Genomic DNA, 27,680 nt, shown 5'->3' on the forward strand with positions numbered 1-27,680 from the left:
TGGAATCTCTGGCTTTGGGCTGGCAACACGGGAAGGACCCCCGGAGGTTCTGGATTTTTCCTCCAAGGAGCTCACAGGGCAGCCCAGCTGCAACCCCGGGGCCCGCCCTCGCCACGTGCGGGCGTGGGCAGAGGTGGGCCTCCTGCCGGCGGGGACGCACCTACCTGGGGACGGCGTGGCCGCCTCCGAGGCCCTGGAAAAGTCCGGGAGGACGTTTGGGAAAGGAATGCTCATGGTGCTCCCGCTGTGAGGGCTGGAGAAGCCGCTGGAGGACGGGGAGGCCGAGCCAAAGGACCGGTCCCCCTCTGAGGCCCGCTTCTTCTCAGGAAGGGGCGGCTGCCCCGGCAGGGTCAGCCCCGGGCCCTGCAGGACCGGGCTGTGGTGGCCGCTGTGTCCCGGCGCCACCGTGAGAAAGCCGTGAGACAGGAAGCCGTCGTCGGCAGGCTCCACGGCGGCCCGCGGGGGGCCGAGGGCCGGGGATGCTCCGTGGGAACTGGCCAGCAAGGGCCCCGCGTCCCCCCCGGGAGGAAGGCCAGCTCCCCCGGGGGCCGAGCAGAAGCTCAGGAAGGCCTGGCCGCTCTGCGGCCCTAGTGCTTCCGGGGGGTCCGTCAGAGACAGCTGGTGGCCGTGGAAGGGCGTCTGGAGCTCGGCGGGCGGGAAGTGGGGCCGCCCGGGGCCGTCCTGGCCGGGCCCCGGGAACTCGCCGGTGCCCAGGAGGCTGCCTGCCGGCCGGCCGCTCCCCAGCAGGGCCAGCGAGGATTTGGGGCTGCTCTCCACCCACGGGTGCTCGGCGGGAGGGCTGCTGGACAGACAAAGCAATCAGAGAAGGACCAGTCCAGGGCCAGGCCCTGGCACCAGCCAGGGTCCCCACCCGGCAAACCCCAGTGTCAGGGTTCAGGCCCGCCTTCCGGACCCCACTCGACCCTTCACCCCAGAGGCACAGTGTGCAGCCTCGGGGACCCCGGGCGGCCCTGCCCAGCTCCACACCTGCCCTGCCTCCGCCTCCCTCAGCCCGCACCTGGCAGACCCTTCTCTTCTTCAAGACAAAGCTGTACTGTGTCCACGTGCGCGGGAACTCCCTCTGGTCCCATCACACGGGCATCGACCGCATGTCTGCTTCAACCCCCCGTCCCGCTCTCCCCCCCGATGCCGACAGAGGTGCCTGCACAGTCAGTTTCCAGCACGTGCTTGCCGGACACCCAGCTGGTGAAGGGGTACCGATAAGAACAGGAGATTTCCATGTCGGAAATCGGAAACGCCGGCATTAAGCATCTCAGAAATCCCCTTGCATTTAGAAACACAGAAACATTTCACTAGCAGACACACACGTGCTCTGTGCGTGATGTCAAGTCCTGACAGGAGCCCCCCTTTCTGTAAAGAGAAAGGGGGAGGGACGAAGGGGGGTTAGGGCTGAGCCCCGGGCCCCCACACACAAGGGAAACACGAAGAAGTGGGTCCCACCCGGAGCATCTGAATTTGCTCAACGGCAGTCCTTCCAGAAGCGGAAACAGGACGTTCCTCTGTCCGTGGCCCCTCCTTCCTGTTCCCTGGATCCCATGGCGGGGGTGTTCCCGCACCCCAGCACAAATTCCACGTCCCCGGGGAAAGCAGGCCTCCGCGCTATGCAGCCACAGGCAGGTGGGCTCCCTCCCGGCCTGGCCTCCGTGTCCCAGAGACGGAGGCCTGGCTTGGCCCCCGCACCCCTCGCCAGCCTCAGCTCAGACCACGCCCTCCGGACGCCCAGCCGCTAGCTGGCACTGTCCTCGGACTCTCAGGGCAGGGCCCCTCTGTGGGCACCCCGCCTGCTGACTGCCAGGGTGCCCTCCCAGGAGTCCGTACCTTGACGGCCCCTTTGAAGACTGATGGTGGTGTCATGTGGGGGCCACCCGCCTCCCCGCCACGGCGCTGGCGCTCGGCGTCAGCAGGGGCAGCTGTGCTGGCTTCCAAGGCCCACTCACCTCTCCCTCCGCTGGCCGGGGCTGCCGCCGGACACCGTGCAGGAGGACATGAAGGCCCGCTGCAAGGAGGGCGCCGTGGGCACGTCGGCCCGGAGCACCGCGGGCGTGGGTCCAGCCGGGCTCTCTGACATCCCCACGGAGTGACCGAGAATCTCAGCGCAGCCTCGTGGTTCTGGGGCGAGACACAGGGTGGGCTGTGAGGAACGGGGTCCCTGCGGAAGCTCTCTGCTGCAGAAGGTGACAAGTGCCACCGAGCGCGGCTGCCTCTCTCCAAGCACAAGGAACAACCCCAGGGGGCACCCGCGTCCGTGACAGCGCGGGCCCCAGTTACCCTGACGCAGGTGCCGCACTGATGAGGCCGGCCGCCTCCACTCTGGGAAGGGCACGGCCCCCGTGCAAACCAGCCACCGGGCCCCCAAAGGAAAGACACACTTCGCATAAAGTTTTGGCACAGCGGCTGCGGGCCGTGGGCGCCTGACCTCCCTCTGTGCCCCAGGCTGGGCCGCGTGCTCTGGGTAACACTTCCCACCTCCTGCACAGCCCTGCCAACGACGTCCTCGCCCCAGAGAGGGGCAGAGACCACCCTGGCTGGCCCCCGTCCGCCACCGGGGAGCCAGAGGCCTTGAACCAGGAAAGCCTGCCTTCCGACGCCCGCACACCCCGTCCATCCATCTAACCACCCAGCCATCACACGTCCCACTGACAGGTGTCTGTCCGGCTGACGGCCCCACATCACCACTACTTCTGGGTATTTTTTTAAATGTTGCCTTTTTTAAGAAAAACACTAAGATTTGAGAACCCGACAGATCCACCGCACTCAAGAAAATAATATTTTGAGAACAGGTTATTTTGTTTTCTGCCCTAGAACAAGGGGGGACTGATCAGAAAATACTACAAAGTTCCGTCTCACTCGTGTTACTCAGTTCCAGGACCAGGACGGCACCGAGGCACGTGGTTTGTCCTTGGTGGTTTGTCCCCAGCCCCAGACCCGTTGGGAGCAGGGGGAACAGAGGCCGGACAGGCCTGTGAAACCCCGCAGTTCTGGGGAGGTAAAAACTGGGGTCCAGAATGACCCAGGCAGCCAGGAATTGAGGCGTCTGCCTGGTGACCGACACAAACACAGCAGCTGAGGAGACAAAAGCTAAGCGGGGAGCTCGGCGTTTCCCGGGGGGTGGGGGAGCTCAAGGCACTGAAGCAGGAAGAGAGGACTCTGCGGACACTGCGAGGATTCCAGGGCAGGTCCCCAAAGGCTGCAGCCCTGGAGGACAGGCACCAGTCACAAGTCAGCCTGCCTAGGGCTAAAGAGTCTGCCCAAGAGACGGTCCTGTCCTCTGGGGAATACACCACCATCCAGAGCCTGCCACCGTCTGTCTGTCTGACACCCACCCATCCACCCACCCATCCATCCATCCACCCATCCACCCACCCACCCATCCACCCACCCATCCACCCACCCATCCATCCACCCATCTATCCATCCACCCATCCATCCATCCATCTACCCATCTATCCATCCATCCATCCACCCACCCATCCATCCACCCACCCATCCACACACCCATCCATCCACCCACCTATCCATCCATCCACCCACCCATCCATCCATCCACCCACCCATCCATCCATCCTTCCATCCATCCACCCATCAAATCATCTATCTATCATTTTTAGACATTTGATATTTCAAATATTTAATAGAAAACCTGATCAGGCATGCCACTTAACAAAACAAAGAAATAAAAAGACACAAAAAAAAGAAGATAAAAAACGCCCACAACCAGTATAAACATGGGAGTTAAAAGACACAGCCTCTAACACACCTGAGCTGAAAATGTAGGAACAGATAGGAGAATTTCACCAGAGGACTGAAGTCCATTAAGAACAATCCAGTGGAAACCCCAGAACTTCAAAACAAAATTAACGCCAGTGAGCATGGGGTCGGTGGTTCCGTGGGCAGATCAGACAAGGAGGAATGATGAGAGACCTGGGAAGTAAGTCGGATGCAAATCTCCAGGCTGAAGCAGCGAGAGGGAAAAGACGGGAACACGGAAAAGAGCAGAAAACCCCAGGGGACGTGGTGAAAGGTGCTGACACGTGCGTAACTAGAGTCCAAGAAGGGGGGGAGAGACGGAACGAGGCAGAAGCAGACTGGGAGAGATTTTCCCAGAGAGCTTCCCAAAACAGACCGAAGAAATCAAGCCACAGGTTTAAAACCAACTTACGGCTTCTAAGCAGGATCAGTGAAAAGGCAAGTACGCATATTCACTTAGTCGTAAAACAGGGAAACCAAAGACAGACACTTCAAGGGGGGAAGCCCAACGCAGCGTGTTTTTTTTTTTTTTTTAACATTTAGTCAACTTTTCATCATGGGAAAGTCCGGGGCTGGTGTTTCATTTGTACAACCCACTCTGTGAGCCCTGGGGACGGGTGCTGCCTCCCGCACCCCCTGCAAACGCTCCGTGGGCACCCCGGGCTGCGCTCGGTGCCCGCCTGCTGCCCAGACTCACCCATGAGTCCCCAGAGCAGACGCAGCCGTCCGGCTCGCGCAGGGGGCGGCGCCCAAGCCAGGGTGACACCCCCGGTCAATACACACACACATATATACATATTCTAAGACAAATGTGTGCTGAATTAATTAACCAGCCAGATGGTCTTCAGAGCCCACCCTTCAGCCCTGCTGATCAAAGCTGGGATAGGAAACCGGATGCTCAGTGTCGCAGAGGGCCCGCCGCACTCCTCCCTCACGTCTGCCTGGGTCCACCTTCCCCCTCAGGTGTGTCTGCCAAGCGGTTACCTGCCAGCACCGCACTGGGTGCTGTGGGAAACTAAGCCCCTGCCCGCCAGGCGAGCGTTTTGTCCACATGGGGAGACTGGCATTAGCATCACACTGAGGGGCCCATGAGCTTCAGAAAGGCCTGCGGGTGAACTGCTTCTGTCTGGGGAGAGCTGGAAGGCTTCCTGGAGGAAGTGGTAACTGCTAGAAGCCTGGAAGGTTGGCGGGATTCTGACGGACCAAAAGCTGTGCAGGTAGGGGTGCGCTGGGCAGCTTCCCGAGCTCTGCGCTCACAGAACAGGAGCTGGCAGCTGGCGGGGGCTTCGGGTCAGTGGTTCTGTGAATCAGTGAGTGAGTCCACAGAGGCAAAGAGGTGAAAGGGGAAAGTTCAGGGCGTGATGTGGAAATATGGGTCGGGGGCTGGCCCAAGGCGGGGGAGGAGAGGAGCTGATCAGCCCCCAGGGTCCCGCGACAAGAAACAGCACAGAACTGTGGCATCAGAAGAACGTTTATCCGTCAAGGCCAGTGCACCTGCTTCAGGGATGTGCGAGCATTTGCTGGGCCACGCAGAGAGGTCGCGGCCCGGAGGGCGCGCACAGCCCCTGCTCCTGGGATCTCCTCCGTTAACGGCCGTCACAGCTCTGGGCCAACCTGCTCTGGGCCTCTTCTCAGTCCCGGCATCTCCCGGCTCCTCCTCACCATGTTCTCATGTTGTGCCTTCCCTGGTGACACCCAGGGATGGACGATGACACCTTCAGTTTGGAAATCCGCCTCGTCCCCCTTCCTGGTTCCCAGCAGACGGGGTCCTGGGGCACCGCGGGGGGAAGCAGGGAGCGGGCCTCTCCCGCTGGGCTCGGAGATGTCCAGCCCCCTCCCTGCACTTCCTTCACCCAGTCGGGCCGGGCGGGGGTCCGAACGCCGACCGAGGCTCCGTGGGAAGCTGGCTGACGTGTGTGCTGTCTGCTCGCCACTGTTTACATCACACGTCAGTTCCCAGGAAGAAAGGGGACTCGCGCTGCGCGCAGGCGGGGCCCCGGCTCCCGGTCCTCCACAGCCCAGTGCCGGCTGGAGGGAGTGGCCAGGCAGAAAAAAATGCCAGAGGGGGCCAAACATCACCCTTCACCCCCACGCAGCTCTTCTCTGAGACGCAGGACCCACCACCTTTAACAAAAGTCAGGCGCGTGACATTACAAAAAAACCAAAAACAAAACAAAAACATTTCCTTGTCTTCCTAGTTACATTTAAAAAAATCTTAAAAACATAAAAAGTATTCACTTACGCATTAAATTACTCTCAATAATTAAAATTGCCGTTCAATCTTTTCTATGACTTAGCGAAAAAGAAAATAAATTTAGCTGAGGTGTACTTGCCCATCCAGGTGAAGAAACTTGAGTTTTGTTATTTAACTGCCTGGAAAGTCAGCCTCCACCTCTGGCCCGTAATAAACAGACAAATTCACGGTAAACTTTTAGAAGCGAGTGAGACTACCTGCATCTATCTATCTATCTGTCTGTCTGTCTATCCATCCATCTGTCTACCGATCTATAATCCACCCGTCTTCTCCATCTATCTCTCATCGACCACTGTCCATCTGCCTCCCACATCTACACTCCACCCCCTGTCTCCATCCCTCCACCCCTTCCTCCTGGTCACACCCTGGGGTGAGGCAGCGAACTGGGAAGCTCCTGTCTCCACCATTTGAGAGAGTTCTGCGAAATGAGGCAGTAACACCTCTCTGGTCTCCTCCTTTCTCTCTAGTTCTGGGTGTGAACCTCGGGGCTGCTGGGAGGAGAGCCCAGACCTCCAGGTTCTGGTCGGGGACCACGGAGCACGGTGCCCCTCTCTGGGACCCCAGCTGCGTCACCCTCAGAATCCCATCAGCAGAGTCGACGCATCTGTGGGTGGGTTTGGCTCCAAGCTCGCCTCCCCACTATTTCCTTCTCCTTCCGTCTCCCTTTGTAAATCGGAGGTTTCCGTCCACAGGGGCATCGTTCAGTCTGTGTTTCATGTCTGAGCTCTTGATTTTTGCCTTCTGGTTACCACGAGTTTCCCACAAAACATCTCGTAGGTAAAACAGTCCTCTTCCCACTGCCAAACCCTAAATTTAAAGTATTATTTTAAAAGTAAGAGCATATGAGAAGTTTGATAGCAGTGATTTTTTTTTTAAAGGGAAGCTTATAATCCTCTCGTTTGTCTACAAACAACAGACCATTTCGCCAACCTTCTTTTAAGCAGGGGAATGAGGCACAGGCAGCCAGATATAGAGACAATTTAGCAGAGAAAACCCCCTAAAGACTGAAAAAGCAATGCCACAGCTGATTTTTTTTGATGAAAATCAAAGACCTCACAGAAGGAAATGATCACATTGACAGGTGACTGGATAAGGAAGGTGTGGTGTGTTTACACAATGGAATACTACTCAGCCATAAAAAAGAATGAAACATGCCATTTGCAGCAACACAGATGGACCTGGAGATCGTCATTCCAAGTGAAGGAAGCCAGAAAGAGAAAGAAAAATACCACATGTGGAATCTAAAAAAAGAGAAAAAAAGGACACTGTGAACTCAGCTACAAAATAGAAGCAGACTGGCAGACATAGTAACAACCTTATGGCTACCAGGGAAAAGGGGGTGGGAAGGGATAAATTTGGGAGTTTGAGATTTGCAAACGTTAGCCACTATTTATAAAAATAGATTAAAAAAAAAATCAAATGCCTTCTGTACAGCACAGAGAACTATAGACAATACCTTGTAATAACCTATAATGAAAAAGCACATGAAAACAAATACGTGTGTGTCTATGCACGACTGGGACGGTGTGCTGTGCACCAGACATTGACACTCTGTAACTGACTGCACTTCGATTTTTAAGAGTAAGAAGGAAATGATCAATGGTCCCCAATGGATAAACACACACTTCCTTGGCTTTGAGTGAAAATTTTCCTCTGTGAATCCTTATGTCAAACAGTCACATCACACGGACGTGCCCTGTGGGTGAAGGCCAGCGGGGGGCCCTCCCGAGGATGAACCCGCTCCCTCCTGTCACAGCGTCCATGCCCTCATCCCCCCCCCGACAGAGCCAGACAAGGCGCCAGCAGCACGGACGTCGGGCGCCCTGTGCTGCCCACAGCCGGGGACTCTTCTGTGAAGTCCCCGTATCCAAACTGGAATTACCCCCTCCAAAAAACACGCCACCGCCGCCTTCCTTTCACTCAGTAACACACAAGAACCGGAGAATGCAGGCAAAACCACCCACTACAATCGGGACCTTGTTCCTTCTTGTCTTTTGACGACGTCCCATTTCTGTTCAGAGGTTTTGATCCAAACACACTGGGAAGAAAACACACTGGGCCCCGTTCCACGGGTGCCGCGCAGGGAATCCTAATGTGGGAACAGCCTTCTCTTCACAGTGAGTCTTGCCCAAGCAGTGTCTGCTCTGCAAGATGCCCGGAGAGAAGCCAGCTTCTCCACTGATGACAGAGGGCACTGGCAACCGGCAAGGAACGGGCACGCCGCAAACCGGGCTCAGGAAAACACACCCCTGCTCTCCTGCGGGCTGTAAGGAGGAATGGCCTCGGGGCTGCAGGCCCCCCAAAGCCCACACGCGGGGCTGCGGAATGGGGGCCGGGGAAGGGGCCCTCACGTCTCCTAGCCTGAGGCAGGACCGCCCTCTGGGGCCCTCGTACGCTTTCCTTTTTAGAAAAAGCTGAGCCGAACCAGACACAACACGCTTCTTGGGCGCAGTCACGGGTGCGAAGACGGCTCACGTGCGGGGCAGCCCTCCGCCCACCGCTCTCCGGGACTCTCCTGCAAAATGGGAGCGCAGTCCCCATGAAACCCTAACCCCAGGACCTCGCGCGTGCTAAGTGCGCTCTACCACTGAGCTACACCCCCCTCCACCAAGTCATCTTTAAAAAACGGGTATCAGGCCTGGGAACCGGGTTCTGGCCACCACGGAGCAGCCTGCTCCTCCCGGGTCCCGGCACGTCCAGCCACAGCCCCGGGCACCACACGGCCACGGGCATGGGGACACTGACAGACAGAAGAAAGGAAGGACGGAAGGATGCGGCCTGGGGAGGTGCCCTGACTGCCTCCCGGGATCCCAGACCGTCAGACAGAAACAGCTCCAGGGAAAGCCTGCGGCTAACCAAAGACCCAAAACAAACAAAAACAGTGTCATAACAGCAGCAAACCTCGGCAATACCTGCCCTGTTCTGACCCAACACCCAGGGGACCCACAGCCTAGCCCACCACACCACACCGAGCGGAAAGCGGACCCTTCATGTCACCAGCACCCCCAACCCCGTCACAGGAGCAGTGGCCCTGGCTGCCCAGCGGGGCGGGGTCCGCAGGGTGCAGAGAGAGCTGGCTCCCCCACTGAGCCTCCAGACCGAGTGCAGGGCTGCAAGTCTGAGGGCCGGCCCTGCACCCACCACCCGACTGCCCCGGGGTCACGGCCGGCGGGAAGGTACGTCTGAACATCCAAACACCCACGTGGCTCAGGACCACCGCTGGGCAGGTGCACTGCCTGAAAACGAGGGGGCAGCCAGAGCTTGGGCCCGCACACCAGAGAAGTCCAGGGTACAACTTACACCCACAGGCGGCAGGACCTTGGGAGCAAAGGGTCAGGACGGTGGGGTACAGACACCCACAGACACCCAGGAGGGACCCCGAGACCCACACCTTCCAGGACCAGAGCCTGCGCTCACCTTCTCAGAGCTGTCCGGGCCCCCTGGCATTCTAGGAGCGTGTCTCTGTGCGCCCGGACGCCCAGGAGAGCTGGCTGTCCCTGCGTCCCAAAGCTGTCACACCCTCACCAGGTCCTCCCACCCCTCCGCCCCCTCCCACCGCGTCTGTGAGGCCCGCCTGGCCTTCATGTAGCCAATCCGGCCCCTGCCCTGCCTGAGGCGACCTGCACATCAGATACCAGAGGTGCCTGGTATTCAGCAGCAGGGCTGGAAGGTGAACTGGTTCCCGGCCCCCTCAGGCCAGGACAAGGCGGTGACCAGACTGAAGCAGGACACAGGAGAGTGGGGTCCGGGGGAGGGGCTTCTGGACACCAGCACCTCCGTGAACTGCACTCGGTTACCTTTGAGTCCCAAGATCAGACCTGTGGTACCGACACTCAGGTGGGCCGTCTGCAAAGCGGGTGGGACCCGGGGGCCAGGGCCAACCCCTGACTGGCCTTAACACCCTGTGGCCACATCCCCCTCGCCCCTTCGCAGGGATTCCGACTCAGCTGAGCGCTTCACGCCTTTGGATATCATTCGACCGTTTTCTTAAAATACAGGGAGGGGAAGCTGAAGGGGGCACGTGGGCAGCAGCAGAGTGACTGTGGATTAACGGTCCTCAGTGCGCGCACTGCTTGCCTAGAATGCACGCCGACCATCACGCCCAAACTCCACCCGGTCTCACTTTCCTCCATCGGAGCGTCCGCGGCTCTGAAATCACGAGTGTCTCAAAGACGTTTTTAAATCTGGGGAAAGTCACATATACCAACTTCCTTTATAGCGAGGACAGTAACAGAAATTGGAGAGACAGCGGCTTTTGCGGAGCACCTACTGCTGTACAGAAAAGGGTCGCCCCCTCCTATGGATGAGGAGAGCGGTGCTGAAAGCGGAGCTCAAGAAACTTGCTCGGGAAATTGCAGCTCTTCGGGACGGATGGAAATGCTGGCTGTCGTGACCGTGGTGGTGGTTTCCTGGGTGCAGACGCCTCCACCAAAGCCATCAGCCTGAGCATCTGAAACGTGTGTGGTTTGCATACAGGAACCACACCACCGCAAAGGTGTTAAGAATTAAAAAGGAAAAAACAAAGTTGTTCAAACAACTTACTATACGTAAGGTGAACAGCACAGGGAACTATATTCAATACCCTGTCATGGCCTGTAATGAAAAAGAATATGAGAATATATATATAAATGGATCTCTGTGCTGTACACCGGACACTAACACTAGTTTGTAAATCAGCTACACTTCATTTAGAAAGAATGTAGCTTGCTCAAAGGCGGTCAGCTCATCTCTATGCCTGGAAGCTGTGTCTTCCAACAAGACACCCTTGCCCCTCCACCAGGGAAATCTCAAAGTCAGCAGCCTCAACGCAATAAAACAGCCCTGTCCTAAAGGAACTGCCTCTTTGCTCCAAAAACAGCGGAACGCCTGCCTTGGAGGGGCCTGCCGGCCAGCTCCCCGTGCGCGGACGGGGCCCGGGGCCTCTGGGGTAGCCTGCAGCCCTGGGACCGAGGCTCCCGGGCTCCCGCCAGCCACCGTCAGCAGCAGAGAGAGACCGCTCTCTCCCTGGATGTACAGGGGCCAAAATGCTCTTAAATTCACCTCTGGAGCTGGAAAAAGATTTCTGTCCCACCCGGACAGTTTCTAGTATGTCAACACCCGCATGGAGCGTGTGGAAAATTACTGCCATGCATACAGATGGCATTAAAGTGACGGGAGATGTCTAGAGAGACATTATCTTCCCTTCAGCCACGGATAAGTCTCCCACGCCTGGAAGGCACTGCTCGCAGGACGTTCAGGCTGGAGAGATGAGCGAGTGGGCAGCGGGAGCACCAGCCCAGGCTTGCTGCGCTGAGCGCGACTGCCCCTCTCCCCCGGAATCGCCCCCCGTCCTTCCAGCTGAGACACGCACACAGGCTGCATCACTCTGGCCAGGCCCGTGCCCGCCCGCCGTGGCAGCCTGGGCCACGAGCCGCCGGGCTCACCTGGAGATTGCAGAGGTGAGCCTCCGGGAGCCCTGGTGACAACCGGGCAGGTTACCTCGCTGACTGTGTGTTCTGCTTTAAAGTCATGGGCTCTAAAACCCTCCAACAGGCAAGGCAAGGCTCATTCAGAAGCCCCCACTTTGACCCCTAGGCCGGCTTTCGCGCCGAGTGAAGCACTGCTCTCCCAGGAAGCTGCAGGAGCACCGGGCCCTGCGTCCTCCCAGGGCAGCCGGCGACCCCTCCGGGCCGGGGAGGAACCGGGCGGGCGGAGGAGTGATCCGAGCCGGGAAGCAGCCGGCTCCAGACCGCACATCTGTAAGCAGGCTTCTCTCTGCCCCGGGAGCCCTGGCCGCTGAGACAAAGCAGAGCTTTCTTCTGGAAGGAGGCGCCTCCGACTGCAGGGCCGGGCGTCCTGTCCCACGGCCGTGGGACCCGGGGACACTGGGAAGACTGGGCCCCTCCGCAGCCGGATCCCCCATCGGGCCCTGGGCCCGCATCCCAGCCCCTCCCGCTCCCCTCCGCCCCCTCCCCCACCGCCGGGAGGTCAGGTTTCAGCCTCGCAGAGACGTGGCCAGAGGCTGCGGGGAGGGGACCGGCGCGTACCTGGGCGCCGTGGGCGCCGGGCAGTCCTAGGACAGGCCGGGAGAACGGGCAGCGGGAGGCGACCGCAGGAGGGTTGTCCCCGGAGGAGGCCCCCACCCGCCGGGGCCAGGCGACTCTGGTTCCGGCGTCCCGGGGGAGTCGGGGCGGGTCGCGGGGCGGCCACCTCCGAGGAGGCCCATTCAGAGGGCGGCGGGAGAGCTCGTCCGAGGAAAGAATCTGGCTGTCCGGGCGGCCTGCCCAGCGAGTGCCTCCCTCCGACGGCACGGCCGGCCCCGCCCGCTCCCTGCCTGGTTCGCTTCCTCTCCGTTTCTTCCCCCTTTTCCTTTTCCCTCCCTTTCATCTCTCCAGGCTCCCGGCTGAACCCTGAACCGCTCGGCTCCAGCCCACGGCCAGCGCCACCCGAGCGGCCAGCGCGAGTGTCCGTGGGGCTGCGACCCCAGGGAGACAGCCACCCCGAACGAGCCCCCCAAGGCCCCCGTCCAGGACCTGCGCCTTGACAGAGGCAGACGCGCTTCCCTGGGATCCCAGGCTCACAGCGAAGCCTCCTGCCCTGTCCCCTTCCCTGGGACCTGGGCACCGCCTCTCATCGCCCAGGCACCAGCCCCAGGCCTTCACTCCATCCCCTGCCTGGGCCAGCGGGGGTGGGGGGGTGTTCCTCCCACAGCAGCGGCTCCCATACCCTCCTGCTGGCTGACTCTCTTTTCCAACCAATCAGCCGACTTCACCTGGCGGGTGGCTTAGCTCAAACACACTAGATCCCTTTCTTCCCTCTGCTCTGCTCAAGTTCTTCCCTCTACGTGGAAGACCTCCCCTGTCCCCAACCCGAAGCAATCCGGCGAGCTCCTATATACTCGTCAAAGCCCATTTCAAATGACCCTACACTTGGGACACTGTCCCCCCTCAGTCAGGTAAGTCCATGCTCCGTCCCTCATGGCCTCAGATCTGACAGTAAGAAGTCCGTTCAGCAGAGCAGAAGGGACTTGTCCTGGGTGTGGCCTCTGACATCGAAGCCCCAGGTGGTAGGCAGTGTACCATGAGGTCTACACCCACCTAGCACAGCACAGAGTGGGTGCTCACCCCTCGCCTCTCCTGCCTCACAGGCCAGGCACAGTCCCACTCGTCTGCCAAATCCTCATGTGGACGCCACGTCCCCTGAAGTCCTCCCTGGAAGAGGGACCCATGTCCCTCCTGGGAGGCCGGTGGGCCAACACTCGCCCCGCCTCCAGGGCTGCACGGAGGCACCGGGCACGGCGCACGTGGCGGGCTTCCAGGACACCTTCCAGCCACACCGTGCGGAGTCACCCCTGCCCAGCCCTGCCGTGACCCTCTGACCCACTCACCAAGCCAGTGGAAGCTCACAGGCACTCACCTCCCACAGGATGGATGCCTGGCCCACCTCCCCAAGTTCGAGGCCAAGAAGACCCCAAAGACCCTCTGCCCCGAGGGCCACGCAGGGCACTTCCTCTGGGTTGTTTATGGCCTGCAGGGTCTGCAGGAAATGCCTGGCCGCAGCCCAGGGCAGGCCCAGCCGGCGGACGGACGGGCTTTTCCCGTGGCCCACGGCTCCCCGAACAGAGAGGAAGGCGGCCGTCTGGCAGGGCGGCCAGGCCCAGGAAGGGCTGAGATGGACGGCACTCCCCAGGGTGGGTCCTTCCCCTGGTGCGGGCGGGGCAGCCCACGGGGTGGGCAGAGGGGACGGCCGGGCCCGCTTTCTGAGATGCCACCTCTGTGCTGCGTCCAGCCTCTCTGTGACCAGGGCAGCTCTGGTGGGGACGCTTACAGACTGGCCTGCCCTTCCTCCTTGTCCCCTCTGCTTGGCGGGGTGGGAGCAGCGGGGACTCGGCTGATGGCGCGGGCGTGCTCCAGGCGGAAGCAACTCCCAAGAAAGGTCACATTCAGAAAACTCGTCCCTAAAACCGTGCTGCCCCCAGGAAGCATCCAGGACCTGGGTCAGCGGGAGGCGGGCGCCCACTCACCCCTTGTGCAGTCACCACCCAGTGCAGACACAGCGTCCCGTCGGCAACGCCGATCCTCCCGCCCACGTCCGCGACTGCTGTGGGCCGGGCTCCCCGAAGGAACAGCGTCTCCCTCCCACTCACTCACGGGTGCTCACACCTTAAAAACAACACAGAGTTTCACCCGGAACCTTCTGGACGCTGGATGCCGAGAACATAAGGGTGAGTGAGGTGCAGACGGAGGACAGTTTGGAAGTTAAAGGGGGGAGAGACGGAAACCCCATGCAGGCCTCTGCCTCCTGCAGGCTCGTCCCCGCCAGCCCGCCCTCCCAGTGCCCCTGAGAACAGGAGGGCCGTCGGGGACAGCCTGCCACCCCTCCACCCCGACAGGCAGGGCTGGGCGCCCCTCCCGACCCACTGCACAGCGCAGCCACACCGGTGGTGACGTGAGACCGTGACATGCGGCGGGGGTGGGGGGGCAGCAACCATGGGGTGGGGGGGGCCCAATCCCTGGGAACCCCACCCCTTCCCCAAGGAGCTGGAGTAACCCTCCCGCCTGTTAGCATATGAAGTTATGGGGGCACCTCGGGGCTCATCTCAGTTTCCTGGATGACCCCGTGCTCCGGGGCCACCTCCGGCCTCTCCAGACGGCCTGCACTCTGTCTGTGGGGTGCGTCCCCCTGAATAAATCTACCTTCACTGCACTGCTCTTGAATTCTTTCCTGCACGGAGCCAGGGACCCTCACACGACGGGGCGCGTCCCCGGGGCTCCGCCCAGCCCTGGGACGTGGCCGTGCCCCGCCCCGTGCCCCCACAACCCCAGCCCCAAGTAAACCTCTCCCCACACCGCTGACCTGCGTCCAGCTCTGTTTCTCCCTGACCTCATCGGCTGGCTGGCTGGGGGACAAGCCGGCACGTCTGGATTACGCCAAGCCAGCACCCGGTTCGTTCTGATGTGGGAACACACACTAGTCAGAAGTCAGAGCCCAGCTGAGACCATAACATCATAACCAGGCAAACTGGGAACAGCCACGGAGCCCCGAGTCAGGTCAGCTGCTCGAATCACCCGCATCTCCCCCAAGTGCAGCCCCGTCCTCCCCTCTTTCCAGAAACCACTGCGGCCCGAGCACTCCGCCCGCCTGGCACTGCTCTGCACATGGCAGCCGGACCAGCGTGTCTCCGGTGGACCCGGTCGTGGCGGCATGGCACCCACTGACTCGGCCCAAACCCACTAACTGGGTTCCAGCGAGCTGCCCATCGTGGGGGACGGGGGATGGGGCTGTGTGGAGACAGAGACGCCATCCCTTTGCTTCTGAGTTATTGAAACAGAAGAACACGCACGAGGCTACACACAGCAGCGCGGGCACCTCTCCGCCGTCCTTGCATTCAACATTCAGAGGCGCCAACACAGCACACGCTTCTCCACACCCTTCATGCACTCACGCCTGCTAAGGAGCTGGCCTCTGCGTGTGCACACCGGGCCACACGGGAAACTTCACAGGGCAGGCGGCCCTTCTGTTAAACGATCCGGGATCTGGGTTCCTCAGGAGGGAGGGGCAGTGGAGCGGCCATCGTCCCCAGGACAAGAAGTGGCATTAAACACACAGTCAGCCTCCCACCTGCCAAAAGGTGCACCTGAGGGACCCCCTCCCCGCTTCCCGGGGCAGAAAGCAGCGGCATGGAGAACCCACAATGACCGAGGAGAGCGATTTTTAAATGGGAACATGGCTTGAGGAGCACCCCCTCCACCGCCCAACTCTGGACTCTCCAGGCAAGCGGCGTCCACCAGGGAGGCAGAGCTGAGTAGCCCAACCAGCACGCGTCAACGCTCCCTCCGTGGGGCGGGCGCAGGGGTGTGGAAGGTGCCCGGGAGGGAGCAGACCCACCCCTGTGCTGGGGGACCCAGGATGGGGACCACACCCAGGACGTAGGAGCCAGGACGGGGCCCCGGAGGCGGGCAGAGTCCGACGCCCCTGCAGACCCCAGCTCACCCCTGCACCCCTCCACCCGAGGGCCAGCTCCGCCCTCGCCGTCCAGGCTGCTGCAGTGCGACCCAGGCACTTGGCGGTGCTCCTGCGTGAGAGGATGCCCAGGGCAGAAGAGAGTGGGGTCTTACCCTGAGCTCCTCTGTACAGGCTGGTACCGCCCATCGGGGGCCCCGGGGGGCTGAACGGAGGGTAGCGGGGGGTTGTCACTGCGGAAGAAAGCAGAGTGAGGCGCCGTCCATCCCCGAGTCCTCCCTGAGGGGCGGCCATCGCGCAGGCGGCCAGCTCTGCTCCCTCCTTACCGTACGGCGTCTCCGGAGACACGGGGAATGCGGGCGTGGGGGGCAGGGTCTCATTGCCACTGCCAGTGGGCGAGAAGACCCTGCCGTCGACCCCATCCAGGTCCTGGGGGTACGCGGGGATCGCCGTCTGGAAGTGGCACGGGGTGGGGGTCAGGTGAGCCAGCCCTGGTCTGAGCGTGGGCCCAGGAGGCCGGGGTGGAAACCCAGGAAGTGCAGTGGCTGTAAAGGCGGGGGAGCGTAGGGTGCTCCGGCCGGTGACGGCCACGCGGTGAGTGAAGCTGGCGGGAAGTCTGTGCAGGGGTGAGCGCCCAGGGAACGAAGCAGGTAAGTGACCTTCGCCCGCAGCGTGTCCCCAGGCACATACGCACACGGCGCACTGAACCCGCAGCTCAGGGAAGAGGCTGCCTGGACCCGTCTCCGCTATGGGCCCTGGCTCAGTGCCTGGGTTAACATTAACGGTGACGTTCTCCTCCCCGTCTGCTCTGGGCCCCAGCGCTCCCTCCTGGATGGCACGTGAAACCTGACTTGAAAGGGTTCCTGGTCTGGGGGCTTGCTGACCCATCTTACTTCGATTCTGATTAAAAGCCTGAACCACACCTCCTGGAAGATGCTCTGATGGTCTCCCCGGGGGGTGGGGCGGGCGTCCCACGTCCACACTGACCCACACGTTCTCCCTGCCCCCCTCCCGGGGACCCCGAGGGGCCTTGGGTGGGGACTTGGGCCCCCCTGCGGGGACCTGGAGGAAGTCTGTTTGCGGCTGGTGGCTGCTGTCCGCCCGCGGAGTTCCGGGCCCCCATCCCTCCCACGGGTCAGAACACAGAGGTCCGGTGACCGGAGCGAGGCGCACGCCCAGGGCCCGCCCGGGACAGCGACCGCGCACCCGGGCTCTGCACCCACACCCTGCCTCGGGCCAGGCCCCGGGCGCGCTGTGGCTACCTCCTTGGCGCTGGCCGGAGAGAGAAAGGGCACCAGGCTTGGGGCCTGTTCCGCGCTGGTGGGCTGCCCCCAACCGCACTTGGGCTTGGAGAAGGCCGGGGCCCCCCCGGCGTCATTGTCATACTGCCCGACGCTCAGCTTACGGAACCTTCCGCTCGGGGGCTCGTCACCTGCAGGGAGAGAAACACGTGGGCTGCAGGCACGTTCCGCGTGGGGCAGACCGCCAGCCCGTCACTGCGACCGACTTTAAACCTCTCAGAGACACTCGATGCATTATTTTTTCTTTTTCTGGTTCCAGAGCACCTTCCTCGCCCGACAGGAAACCCCAGCCCCCTCCCGCGGCCCTGGCAACCACTAACCCACTTCCCGTCTCAACGGGTTTGCCTGTTCGGACATTTCATGGACAGGGAACCCCAGGGCTCCGGCCGCTCTCCCCCGGCATGACCGGTTACCACCCGCTGTCAGTCTCTCCCAACACCAGTTCCACCAGGACCTGTGTCCAGCGGGCTCCCCAGAACCGAGAGCAGGCCCGGCACCCAGCGGGGGCTCAGGAAGCACAGGGTGGGGGAACCCGGGGCCCTGGACTGAGCCTGCTTCCCGCCCCCCGGAGTCAGCAAGAGGGACTCTCCGTGGTGGTCGAGCTTGGAAGGACCCCGGCGGCCCCGGTGGCCGCAGGCACGGGGACTCACAGTCTGAGACCCCTGCCCGAGCTCAGCGCCCCCTCCTGCGGCACCTGCGGTCACCTCTGAGGCCAGACGGCCTGCGTGCCACTTCAGGACCACCACAGAGGGAACAGCCACTTTGACCAGACACACACGTCTTTTTCTTGGGTCACGAACGTGTACACGTTTCCACCTGCCTACACGGTCGGTCGCCTTCTTTACATGTCCTATGTCTTTTAGAAACATTTTACCCCTTTTCGTTTTTACAGAGAGGGCGTGGGAGGGGGGTGCGGGGCCCCGGAGGAAGGCTGACCCCTACCCCGGCACAGGCAGGGCCCGGGCGCCGTTCCCAGGGCAGGACAGGTGCACGGTGGGGGCCCAGTGCTTTTGGAGGGTGGATCGGGGTGGAAATGCCCGTGGGTGTCAGTCAGTGATGGGCAGGAGGACCCTGCGAGCCTGGCCACCCCAGGAGGGGACGACTGACGCCCCCCAAGGCTGTCGGGTCACAGCACGCGAAGCACATCACCCAGGGAGTCACCCAAAGGCGCTGCTCTGAAATGGTGCGCAGTGGGGCAGCCCTTGACCTGCCTCCTGCGGCCCGTCAGAGCGGAGAAACGCAGAGGCCTTCCCAGAAGGGACGGGGGGACCAGGCAGGGCAGACAGGCCTCTGTCCAACAGGCAGGGCAGAAACGGTGTCCTGCGGACGTGGCCCGCTGCGGCCACGCCAGCGCGCTGGGGGCAGGGTGTGGGTGCTCCCCAGGGGTCTGCTGCTGGCCTGCAGAGGACAACCTGCACCCCGACCTCCACGTGATGTGACCTCAGCCCTGTCCAGCGTGTGGTCCTGTGTGTGAGGCCAGCATCAAGGATGCACTCAAGGGCACCGCTGTGAAAACACGTCCGGGTGGGACCAGGGCCCACGAGGAAACACGCAGAGCCGAGCAGGCAGTCTCAGAGGAGCCGTCCGTCCCCGCAGCTGGTGCGGAGCTGTGGGTGGCCCCGGAAACATCCCCTGGGAGGCAGGACACGCCTCCACAGCCAGGCGGTGCCGTGGGCACGTCCGTGATTAAGCACACGTGTGGCCGCATTGCCGTGCCGCACGCCAGAAACTGACATGGCGTTGTAAACCGACCGCACTTCAATAAAGAATGTAATAAACACAAAAATACAACAAAAAAAGGAGTGATTACGTGGACCATGGGGTAGGGGGGACCCCTGGCTGAGATCGGGGACCCCTCCTTCTGCACACGTGCCAGCGCAGCCGTGGACGCCCCCTCCACCTCTCACGTCCTTCACCCCTCGTGAACTTCGGGTAATGACGTCTGAGTCCTCCCAGCTTTGGAACCGCCCCAGCAGGCAGAAGTGCCTCGTCCCCGGGCAGCGGCCAGGCTCCAGGTGGCCGGGACACAGACGAACACAGACAGGCTCCCGGCGACGCTCAGGCCGCCTGGCTGCGCACGGGAATCACATTCGCGGTCTGGACTCTCGGGCCGACCCTTCCCTGTGAAGTCAAAGCCTGCGGAGCGAGGCCAGGAGGCTGGCGTCTTCGTAAAATTCCCCAGCGTTTCCAAACACACAAACCAGCGGGAGGACCAGGGCCGGTCTCCAGCATGGAGTCACGTATGGGGGAGCGTTTAAAATCACTCTGACGCCCAAGCAGGATCCAGGCCAGTTCACCCCGACCTCCGGGGGAAAGCCCGCGGGCACGTGCAAAGCTCCTGTGTGTGACACGCTCCCAGGTGGCAGTGCCGAGCGGGCGGACGCACGACCTTCGCCTCCACCTGGGCGGCTGCCAGGGGCAGCATCTTCGCACGGGGGCCTGCCCGCGGGTTCTGGAAACTCCCTCGCATTCCTGGAGGCAAAAGCCACCACCAGGGATGCACGCAGACGGCCTGCCCCCGAGTTAGCTTCAGGCTCCCCATTCGGATAAACGTGCTTCCTCTGCAGAGCGAGTGTCAACGGGAAAAGGGCAGAGCGACAAGGAGACGCCCAAATGCGCTTCCAGACAGATTCAAGCAGCTCTGCTCTCCCTGACGCGGAAACGCAGACGGACTCCCCCACAGGGCGTGTTCCCGGGGAGTGGGGACATCGGTCAGTTAGTCCCCATCCGACCCCAGGGCCTGAGGGGACGTGGGAACCTGGCCAGCGGGCTCCGCAGAGCTGTGCCCAGAGGCCCGGGGAGGGCGGCTGCCTTGAGGACTGCGGCACTGGAAGTCCTCCGCACCGGGAAACGCGGAAGAGCTGGGCAGGCGGGAGCCTCTCCTCTAAAGACGTTTTTTAATGGAAATGATCACGTCCAGAAAGCTAGGAAGCGCACCCTTGCACTGCGAGGAGCGCAGGAGACCGTGTCCTGCGCAGGCACGCCTGTGACTCACGGCACAGACCCCACGGGACTGCTGCCCTCAGGGCGCCAGCGGCAGAGGCTGGCGCCTACTTTCCGCTCCTTTCTGCTTCTTTGAGTCTCTTCCTTTTCTTTCATTACCTGCCCGCTCCGCCCCCGCCCCGGAGCCCTGGATCTCACCGGCCGCCTCCGCAAACACTTGAGGAAGCGTGATGTTTCCACCACACACCTCAGGACGGTCACAAGGACTGTCCACTTGTGGGGCCACCTTCCACAGAAGGTGAGCCAGAAAGGTGCACGCACGGCTGACGGCGGTGAGGAGGAACGGCACAGGACTTCGGGTCCTGGGCGGTCTTCCCATCATCACCTCCCCGTCCTGACCCGGGGGGCTCACCGCCACCCACCCAGGGATGAGGCAAATTCCACGTCTCGCCCGTGAAGGCCCATCGTGCATCAGGGGTCACGTCCGTGCAGACCAGCTCGTGTCCACCATGCCGAGACAGAGTTTCCAGAAACACGCCCCCCACACCGGACGCCCGGGGTCTCCAAAGAGGGCTTGCCAGCACCTGAGGAGGCATCTCCTCAGCACGTCAACGAAAGAGCCACCGGGGGAGGGGGTTATAGCTCAGGGGTAGAGCGTGAGCTTAGCAGGCACGGGGTCCTGGTTCAATCCCCAGCAGAAAAGAACTGTTAAAGAAAAAGGAAAGAAGGAATTGCCACGTGGCCCGGCAGCCCCACTCCCGTGTGTGTGCCCCAGGGAACTGAGAAGAGGTGATGGAACGAACACTTGCGCACGAACGTTCACACGGCCCTGCTCACAAACGCTGGAGGTCCCCACCCACGGACGGAGCACAGCGCGGTGCAGCCGTGCAGAGGAGCGCCACTCAGCCCTGAGCACAGCGGGGATGCGCCTGACAAACGTTAGTTATGCCTGCATTGACACGGAACGCCCCGAAGAGGCCGATCCACAGAGACAGAAGGCAGACCGGGGGCGGCGGGGTCTGGGGGAGCGTGGAGCGGGGCCGACTGCAGTGGGCGCAGACTCCTCCTGAAATGACAGAAGTGTCCTGGACCCAGACAGTGGGGACAGCTACGCAACACGGAAGGCACGTGACGTCACGATACTGTGCACTTGAAAGCGGTGAAAATGGTCACTTTTATGTCACGTGTGTTTTTCCGCAGTGAGAACATGAGGGTGGTCCGCAGATCTCTGACGGCTGCGTGCGTGAGCAGCTTATGGGAGCCACGACCTTGGTTGCGCGATGGTGAGGACAGCGCCAGGAGACAGAAGTTCTAAAAGCAGGACCGCGGGCCCGGGAGGGTTCAGAACCAGAGCTGCAGGCCAGCCCAGCATCCAGGATAGTGGGGACACGCCCGTCAAGGTGACCTCGCGGGGCCCCGAAACCCCTGCGTGTGGAGCGAGGGTCATCGGGGGCAATAGGAACTGAGTCACTCACCCCAAATTCAAAGAGCGCTTCTGCACAAAAACAGAAAGCAGCTCCAACAAGAGCTACCCTACTTCCCACCGTGAAGGATGTTCCCACACAGAGCGCGGAGCTTCTGCGTGCCTGCGGACACCCGACCCGCGGCCCCTGCTCACGGTCCTGAAGCATCCGTCTGAAGCCACGTGGGGCGCCCGGCGTCCTGACCCCAGGCAGGAGTGTCTTTTTAGATCTCACGGCACAAGCACACCCCACCCGCCCCTTCATCTTAGGCGACAAGAGCTCAGCTGGAGAAACTCGTTTCGTCTGCGGCCGCGAACAGAGGGAAGAGTCCTTCACAGGAACACATCCGACCCCCTGGCCCTGGTCGCTGGCCCTCAGCCTGCAACCTCCCCCATCCTGGGTCCCTGGTGGGCCTGGCAGGAGCAGCCCCCCCGTATTCCCAGGGCCCCCTGCTCTGCAGGAGCTCCTGACAGGGGCGGGGACAGTGGTGTCCGGGAGGAGCCAGGACCCCTGGGCACAAGGGGAAGAGATGGGTCGGGAGGCATCTCAGAGAGAACATGACCCTGGGCTGACCCTGGGGACTTGCTCAGCTCTTAAAACGGCATGAATGAGCCCAAACCCAGGCTGCATGAGGCCTGAGAGCCTGACATCTCAAGACAGGTCTGTCTGTGGCCAAGCCCCCTCACGGTCTGAAACCCACCAAGAGAACCGAACCGTGGCTCCAGGGGGTGACTGCTTGCTGTCTCCAGGGTGACCGGGGGCGTGACCTCCACCGTCTCTTCCCTGAGACCGCCTGCAGCTGCCAACGCTGGGCCTCTGCCGGGCAGGACACAGAGCTGCCCCGCGGGGACACCGGGCCGGCCCGCCCCCGGGACCCAGGAGCAGCCCCGTCTGCAGCTGGTCGCCTGGACTTGGAAGGTCGAGGAGGACAGGCCCGAGGGTGGAGAGGTGAGGCCGGAGCCCTCCCTCTTGGCCCCACACGTCCCCAGACCTCGGGCTCTGCCCCTGAGCCGGGACCCTCTTCCCGGACATGCCTGGGAACACACACAGCGTGGCCAAGCAGGAAGCGCCCCAGGCCCGGTCTGAGCCTGAGTCACCCGCCCTCTCCGACCTGGCGCTTCCTGTCTGAACGGACAGGACAGCCCATCCTTGGGCACGTCTACCCAAAGGAGCCAGGAGCGCCCCGCGCACGGCGCCTCCTTGGTTCTGTGCAGCCCAGCTCCTCTGTCCCGCGCCTGGGCAGGCACGAGGCTGCTCCCCAGAGCCGCAGAGGGGGCGGGGTCTTGCGGCATCGGGCTGGGGTCCCCGGCAGGTGGGGGTCCTGCTGCTGTGGGGTCAGCCTGAGATGCCCTTTCTGAGATGCCTGCAGAGTCTGCGTCCCCGGGGAAAGGAGGTGACCCCGAGGGCAGCCATTTCGTTTCCTGACCGGGTCAGGGGCCTGTCCGGGCACCTGGCCCCCCAGCCCTGGGACACCCGTGCACTCCCCACATCTCGGCTCTCCCCGCGTCTGCACAGCCCAGGGCAGCCGTCCTCCAGGAAAGTCCATGCTTCCTGCTCCCCAGTCCCCCCGGCTCTCCGCCCCGCCCACCTGGGGCTCGTGCGCACCGCCTCCCCGCCACACGCCCCCGGAGACCCACACGATGGGAACCCACGGCTGAGGTCCTCGCTTTCCACACTGGATCCCTGTGGCGGGGCACGTGCAGCTTTACATAATTTAAATCGATGGGCTCCCACCGTCAGCGGCTGAAGTTGGTACTTGTCACTGCTCTGAACTGCCTGCAGCATAAATCAGTCCTCGGACGCAGGCAAGACACCTGTGTCTGCAGCAGCCCTCGAAGGCAGCACTGGCCGTGACGTCCCAGCTCGTCTGTAAGCAGAATGCGGGGATGCCGGGGCCCTGTGACTGTGGGCAGCGGTTGATGTATTTGGACACGGTATTTGGACAACAGGAGGCAAGTTGCCCTTAGGTTTGCGGAGGGCTGCCTGCCGCCGATCATCAATTGTCACAGACTTCTTCTGTTTCTTGGGTATCATCTGTTGAAATCTCCCCCCACGTAGAGGATGTGATGGAAAAAACCCCTGTGGGCAGGGCGGCAGAGCAGTGGGGAGACCTGGGGCGTGGGGCGGCCCCGGGTCCCAGGGTGCCCAGACCAGAGCTGGGGAGCCACGGGGGCACCGTGAGATGCCCCCACATCTCAGCCCATTTACAAGCTCTCCCGAGGCTCTCTGAGACCAGACCTCACCTCTGCAAGGCCTCACTCTTGTCCTGTGGGGGAGACTGGCTCCCTGACCTGTCCCATGATGAACCTCACTGAGGTCCCCACGCCAACTCAGTGGAGCCACAGGGGACCCGGGAGAGTCCTCTGCATTTCCGCCAGCACCGCACCCTCTATTCACAACATCAGCACGTGCCAGGAAACAAAATGAATACGTCACTGGCACTGCCCTTGAGGGGTGATCCGGCTGGTGGCAAAATATGAGACTGTGCAATAAAGACACAGCCACGGGATGCAGAGTCAGACACACAGAAGCTCCGTTTACACATCATGGTGAGTGTGAAGGCCAGGGTGACGCAGACAAGCTTCAGTGTAGTGCCTGGGGCAGTGCAGGTGCTCAGAGCGGCAGGGCTTACCAGCACATTTACCACTAGCATCCTCATCACCACCATCACCATCACCACCATCACCATCATCATCACCACCATCATCATCACCATCATCACAACCATCATCACCACCATCACCACCACCATCACCACCATCATCACCACCATCACCACCATCACCACCATCACCACCATCACCACCATCATCACCATCATCACCATCACCATCACCACCATCACCACCATCATCACCATCATCATCACCATCATCATCACCACTACCATCATCGTCTTGACCATCATCACCATCATCATCTCCACCATCACCACCATCATCACCACCATCATCATCACCTCAGGGCATGACCTGTATGATCCTTACTAACTTCATGACACTGGGGTCTCTGTGATGACCCCTTGTCTACAGCCAGAATGAAGACACGTGTGGCAGTCAGCACCTGGGGTCAAGATGCCAGGCAGGCCAGGAAGGGTCTCATGCAGAAGAGGCAGCGTCTTGGAACTTTCCAGCCTATTTCCCATCTGTAAGCAAGACTGGAGGTGGCTCTGATCAGACACTATCCCGTCCCAAGAGGGCTGAGCCTCAGGCACACAGACATGGAACGACGCCTCTGGGGGTGACAGCCACCGTCCTCGGCATGTCACAGGGCCTTTCAGACTCGCTGTGCCCTCCAACTCAGCAAGATGGGACTGAGAGCCACGTGTGGACTGGCTCAGCTGCACAGCCCTGGCTCCCCGATCTGAGGGAAGGAAACCTGCTGGGGCTGGAGTGCCTTCAAAGCACAGGTTTCCAGCACCCCCAAGCCTTCTGCAATGTTCCACGCCTCAGAGTCAGCAGGTCAGCTCTACAGTTTTATGACTTCCCTCACATCAGTGACTTTCTTTCTCTCCCTGGCTGATCTAGCTTCTTGCACCTGAGAAATGTCAATGCCGACATTTAAGTATTAAAATCAAATGGGTAAACAATGAGATCCTGCTGTACGGCACAGAGAACTACACTCTATACCTTGTAATGACCTATAATGGTAGAACATGAAAAGGAATATTTATCTGTATAAATGAATCACTATTCTGTACACCAGAAATTAACACAGCATTGTAATTGGACTATACTTAAAAAAATTTTTTCAATTTAAAAATTTAAAAAATCAAACAAAAATCTCTCTGTACCTGCGAGGGAGGGAAGGAAGCTCTCCTGCCCCTCAGTTCTAATGGCCGAGAGCTACAGACGTGTGCATTCTTGGCGGGATCTCTATCAAGACAAGATGTCCCGGAAGGAGAACCAGAAGTCAGCGTGCAGGCTGTTCTGAGAGCCCCCTGCACTGTCCACGAGCTGCATCAGGTGCCGTGTGAGTCCCAAGGCGCTGCACCTCCCAGCTTGGCACTGCCTTCACACAGGAGCTCACTGTGGGTGGAACGCGGCTCCGGGGTGGGAGGCCAGTCCCTGAGCCGAGAGCTGCCCTCGTGCTCCTACCAGAAGCTCACCTCCAAACTTCAGGAAGGTCTCTGAGGATGAGCATCCAATTTGCTCACATCTACTCCCCAGACACCACCAGACCTCTAAAAGCACAGGGGAAAAAACCCAATGCATGCCCGAGATTCCTGCCAGGCGAGAAATGGATTAAGAAACACTCCAATTGGATCTGCACAATTAATAACCAAACATGCTGAGTGTTACGGGTCTGTTGATGTATTCAAGTCCTTTCATTTCAAAAATGACACTGAATTATTTTTATGATAAAAGGAACTGGAGAAGATCAAAAAATCAAAATAAAAATTCCAGTAATTCCAGTAGTGAGTTTATCAAGTCACTGAAGCATGGCCACTTGGAAGGGGAGGAGATGGGGACCTGGAAGGGGAGATGAGGACCTGGAAGGGGAGGAGATGAGGACCTGGAAGGGGAGATGAGGACATGGAAGGGGAGGAGATGAGGGACCTGGAAGGGGAGATGAGGACATGGAAGGAGACCTGGAAAGGGAGATGAGACCTGGAAGAGCAGGAGATGAGGACCTGGAAGGGGAGGAGATGAGGACGTGGAAGGGGAGGAGATGAGGGACTTCCTTAAACCCCAGGCTCTCTGCTTCACGGTCGTCATGAGGACTGACACCTGTCACGGGAGAGAGAGGCCGTCAGACAGTAACCGGAGCCTTCGACTTCTTTCCCCCAATATACTCGGATGCTTCCGACCTCCTCCAAGTCTCAAAGAAGGTTTTAATTGAAGGAAAAATAAGATTTCTGGTTTTAACTTTCCCAAGTGCTTTCTTTTAAGTAGGTTCAGCGAGCTGAGACGGTTTTATTTCCACTGAAGCGTGTTTTAAACTCAGAATCTCCTGAACATACTTGACCGAGCGAGTCCACCAGGCAAACCCTCCCACCCGGGCCCGGCCGTATTCAGCTGCTGCCATCACGGCTGTGGTCAGCTCCTCCCGGGGACGCCTCCAGCTTCGCCCAGCTCCGCGCTCCGACACCCAGGGTCGCAGGTGCTCGGGGGGCAGGGATGTCACTCCTGATGCAGGTGCAGGACGCTGCGTGCAGACCCGTGCTCCCTGGCCAGCCCATCACCTGGGCACGGGACGGGGTTTCTTTTAACAGACGGAGTGAACAGAAGTCCTTTACTCAAGTCACACAGGGCACCCTAAACAGGACCCAGGTCTGCAGAGCTGAGGTTCCCCCGGCCACCTGGACCCGGGAGGGTCTGAAATCCTCCCCGTTGGACTGCCAATCGGGAAGGGCCCCTGGGTGCAGCCACAGGGGCTGATACCTGTTCTCTGCCAACAACCCATGTGACCTTGGGCGGGCCACTAACTGACACCTCCGGAGGCTCCACTGTGAGACGGGAGGTCCCTGCACCGAGGGGCCTCAGAGGATGAAGGGCCTGAGGACAGGGCAGCGCGGTCCATCCCCATCGGTGATCCCGGCTCGGATTTCGGCCAGCATATGGGCAGACTAGGGAGCAGGAGGCAGCCGTGGGGCCCTCCCTTCCTCACCCTCCCTGTTCTCAAATTTAGAGGCAGGGCCACCAAGGAACCAGTGATGCCCCAGGTGGGGATATACAGGCACGCTGACACTGGAGGGACGGCCTGGCCTCACCGGGCGCCCCACACCCAGCCCCAAGGTGGCCTCTGGGTCCTCACAGCCCCTCTCCCTCCACCTCCCCAGGCCTCAGGGCACCCATGCCTGGACGCCCGACCCGGCCCCATTCTCCTGTGTGGAAGCCTCTAGACACACATTCCCCTGTGGCTTCACACCGTTCCTGGAGCCAGACGCCCCCACTCTGTCCAGTGCCCTCTCCTCCAGGCCGCCCTGGCCACCTCTCCTGGGCCCCACGGCCTGTGTCTCCCTCCATGAAGATCCTGTCTCAGACCTCAACGCCTGCCCCTACGTCC

The 27,680-nt window shown here is 61.0% G+C and overlaps 1 protein-coding gene and 1 long non-coding RNA gene across 12 annotated transcripts in view; one reads left to right on the forward strand and one right to left on the reverse strand.

Annotated features, from left to right (window-relative positions):
* The window catches only part of TNS3 (tensin 3), a 150,443-nt gene that overhangs the window by 17,136 nt on the left and 105,627 nt on the right, over positions 1 to 27,680 (reverse strand). For 8 of the 10 annotated variants that reach the window (XM_074358609.1, XM_074358608.1, XM_074358605.1 and 5 more), the window contains 5 exons: positions 17,227 to 17,396; positions 16,291 to 16,417; positions 16,120 to 16,197; positions 1,959 to 2,130; positions 165 to 802 (listed from right to left, as the gene is read on the reverse strand). In XM_074358609.1, coding sequence (XP_074214710.1) covers positions 165 to 802; positions 1,959 to 2,130; positions 16,120 to 16,197; positions 16,291 to 16,417; positions 17,227 to 17,396 — 1,185 coding nt within the window. The remainder of the gene's footprint in view (positions 1 to 164; positions 803 to 1,958; positions 2,131 to 16,119; positions 16,198 to 16,290; positions 16,418 to 17,226; positions 17,397 to 27,680) is intronic. The other 2 variants (XM_074358604.1, XM_074358611.1) reach the window with 2 other exon arrangements.
* Positions 12,399 to 14,845, forward strand: LOC123615412 (uncharacterized). Of its 2 annotated transcripts, XR_012504355.1 has the most exons (4): positions 12,399 to 12,956; positions 13,535 to 13,691; positions 13,980 to 14,225; positions 14,309 to 14,845. It is a non-coding gene; the product is annotated as an uncharacterized LOC123615412 (long non-coding RNA). The 2 variants fall into 2 exon arrangements; XR_012504354.1 differs by having other exon boundaries at positions 13,980 to 14,845.

This window comes from Camelus bactrianus, chromosome 36, assembly GCF_048773025.1.
Source record: "Camelus bactrianus isolate YW-2024 breed Bactrian camel chromosome 36, ASM4877302v1, whole genome shotgun sequence".
NCBI classification, from domain to species: domain Eukaryota; kingdom Metazoa; phylum Chordata; class Mammalia; order Artiodactyla; family Camelidae; genus Camelus; species Camelus bactrianus.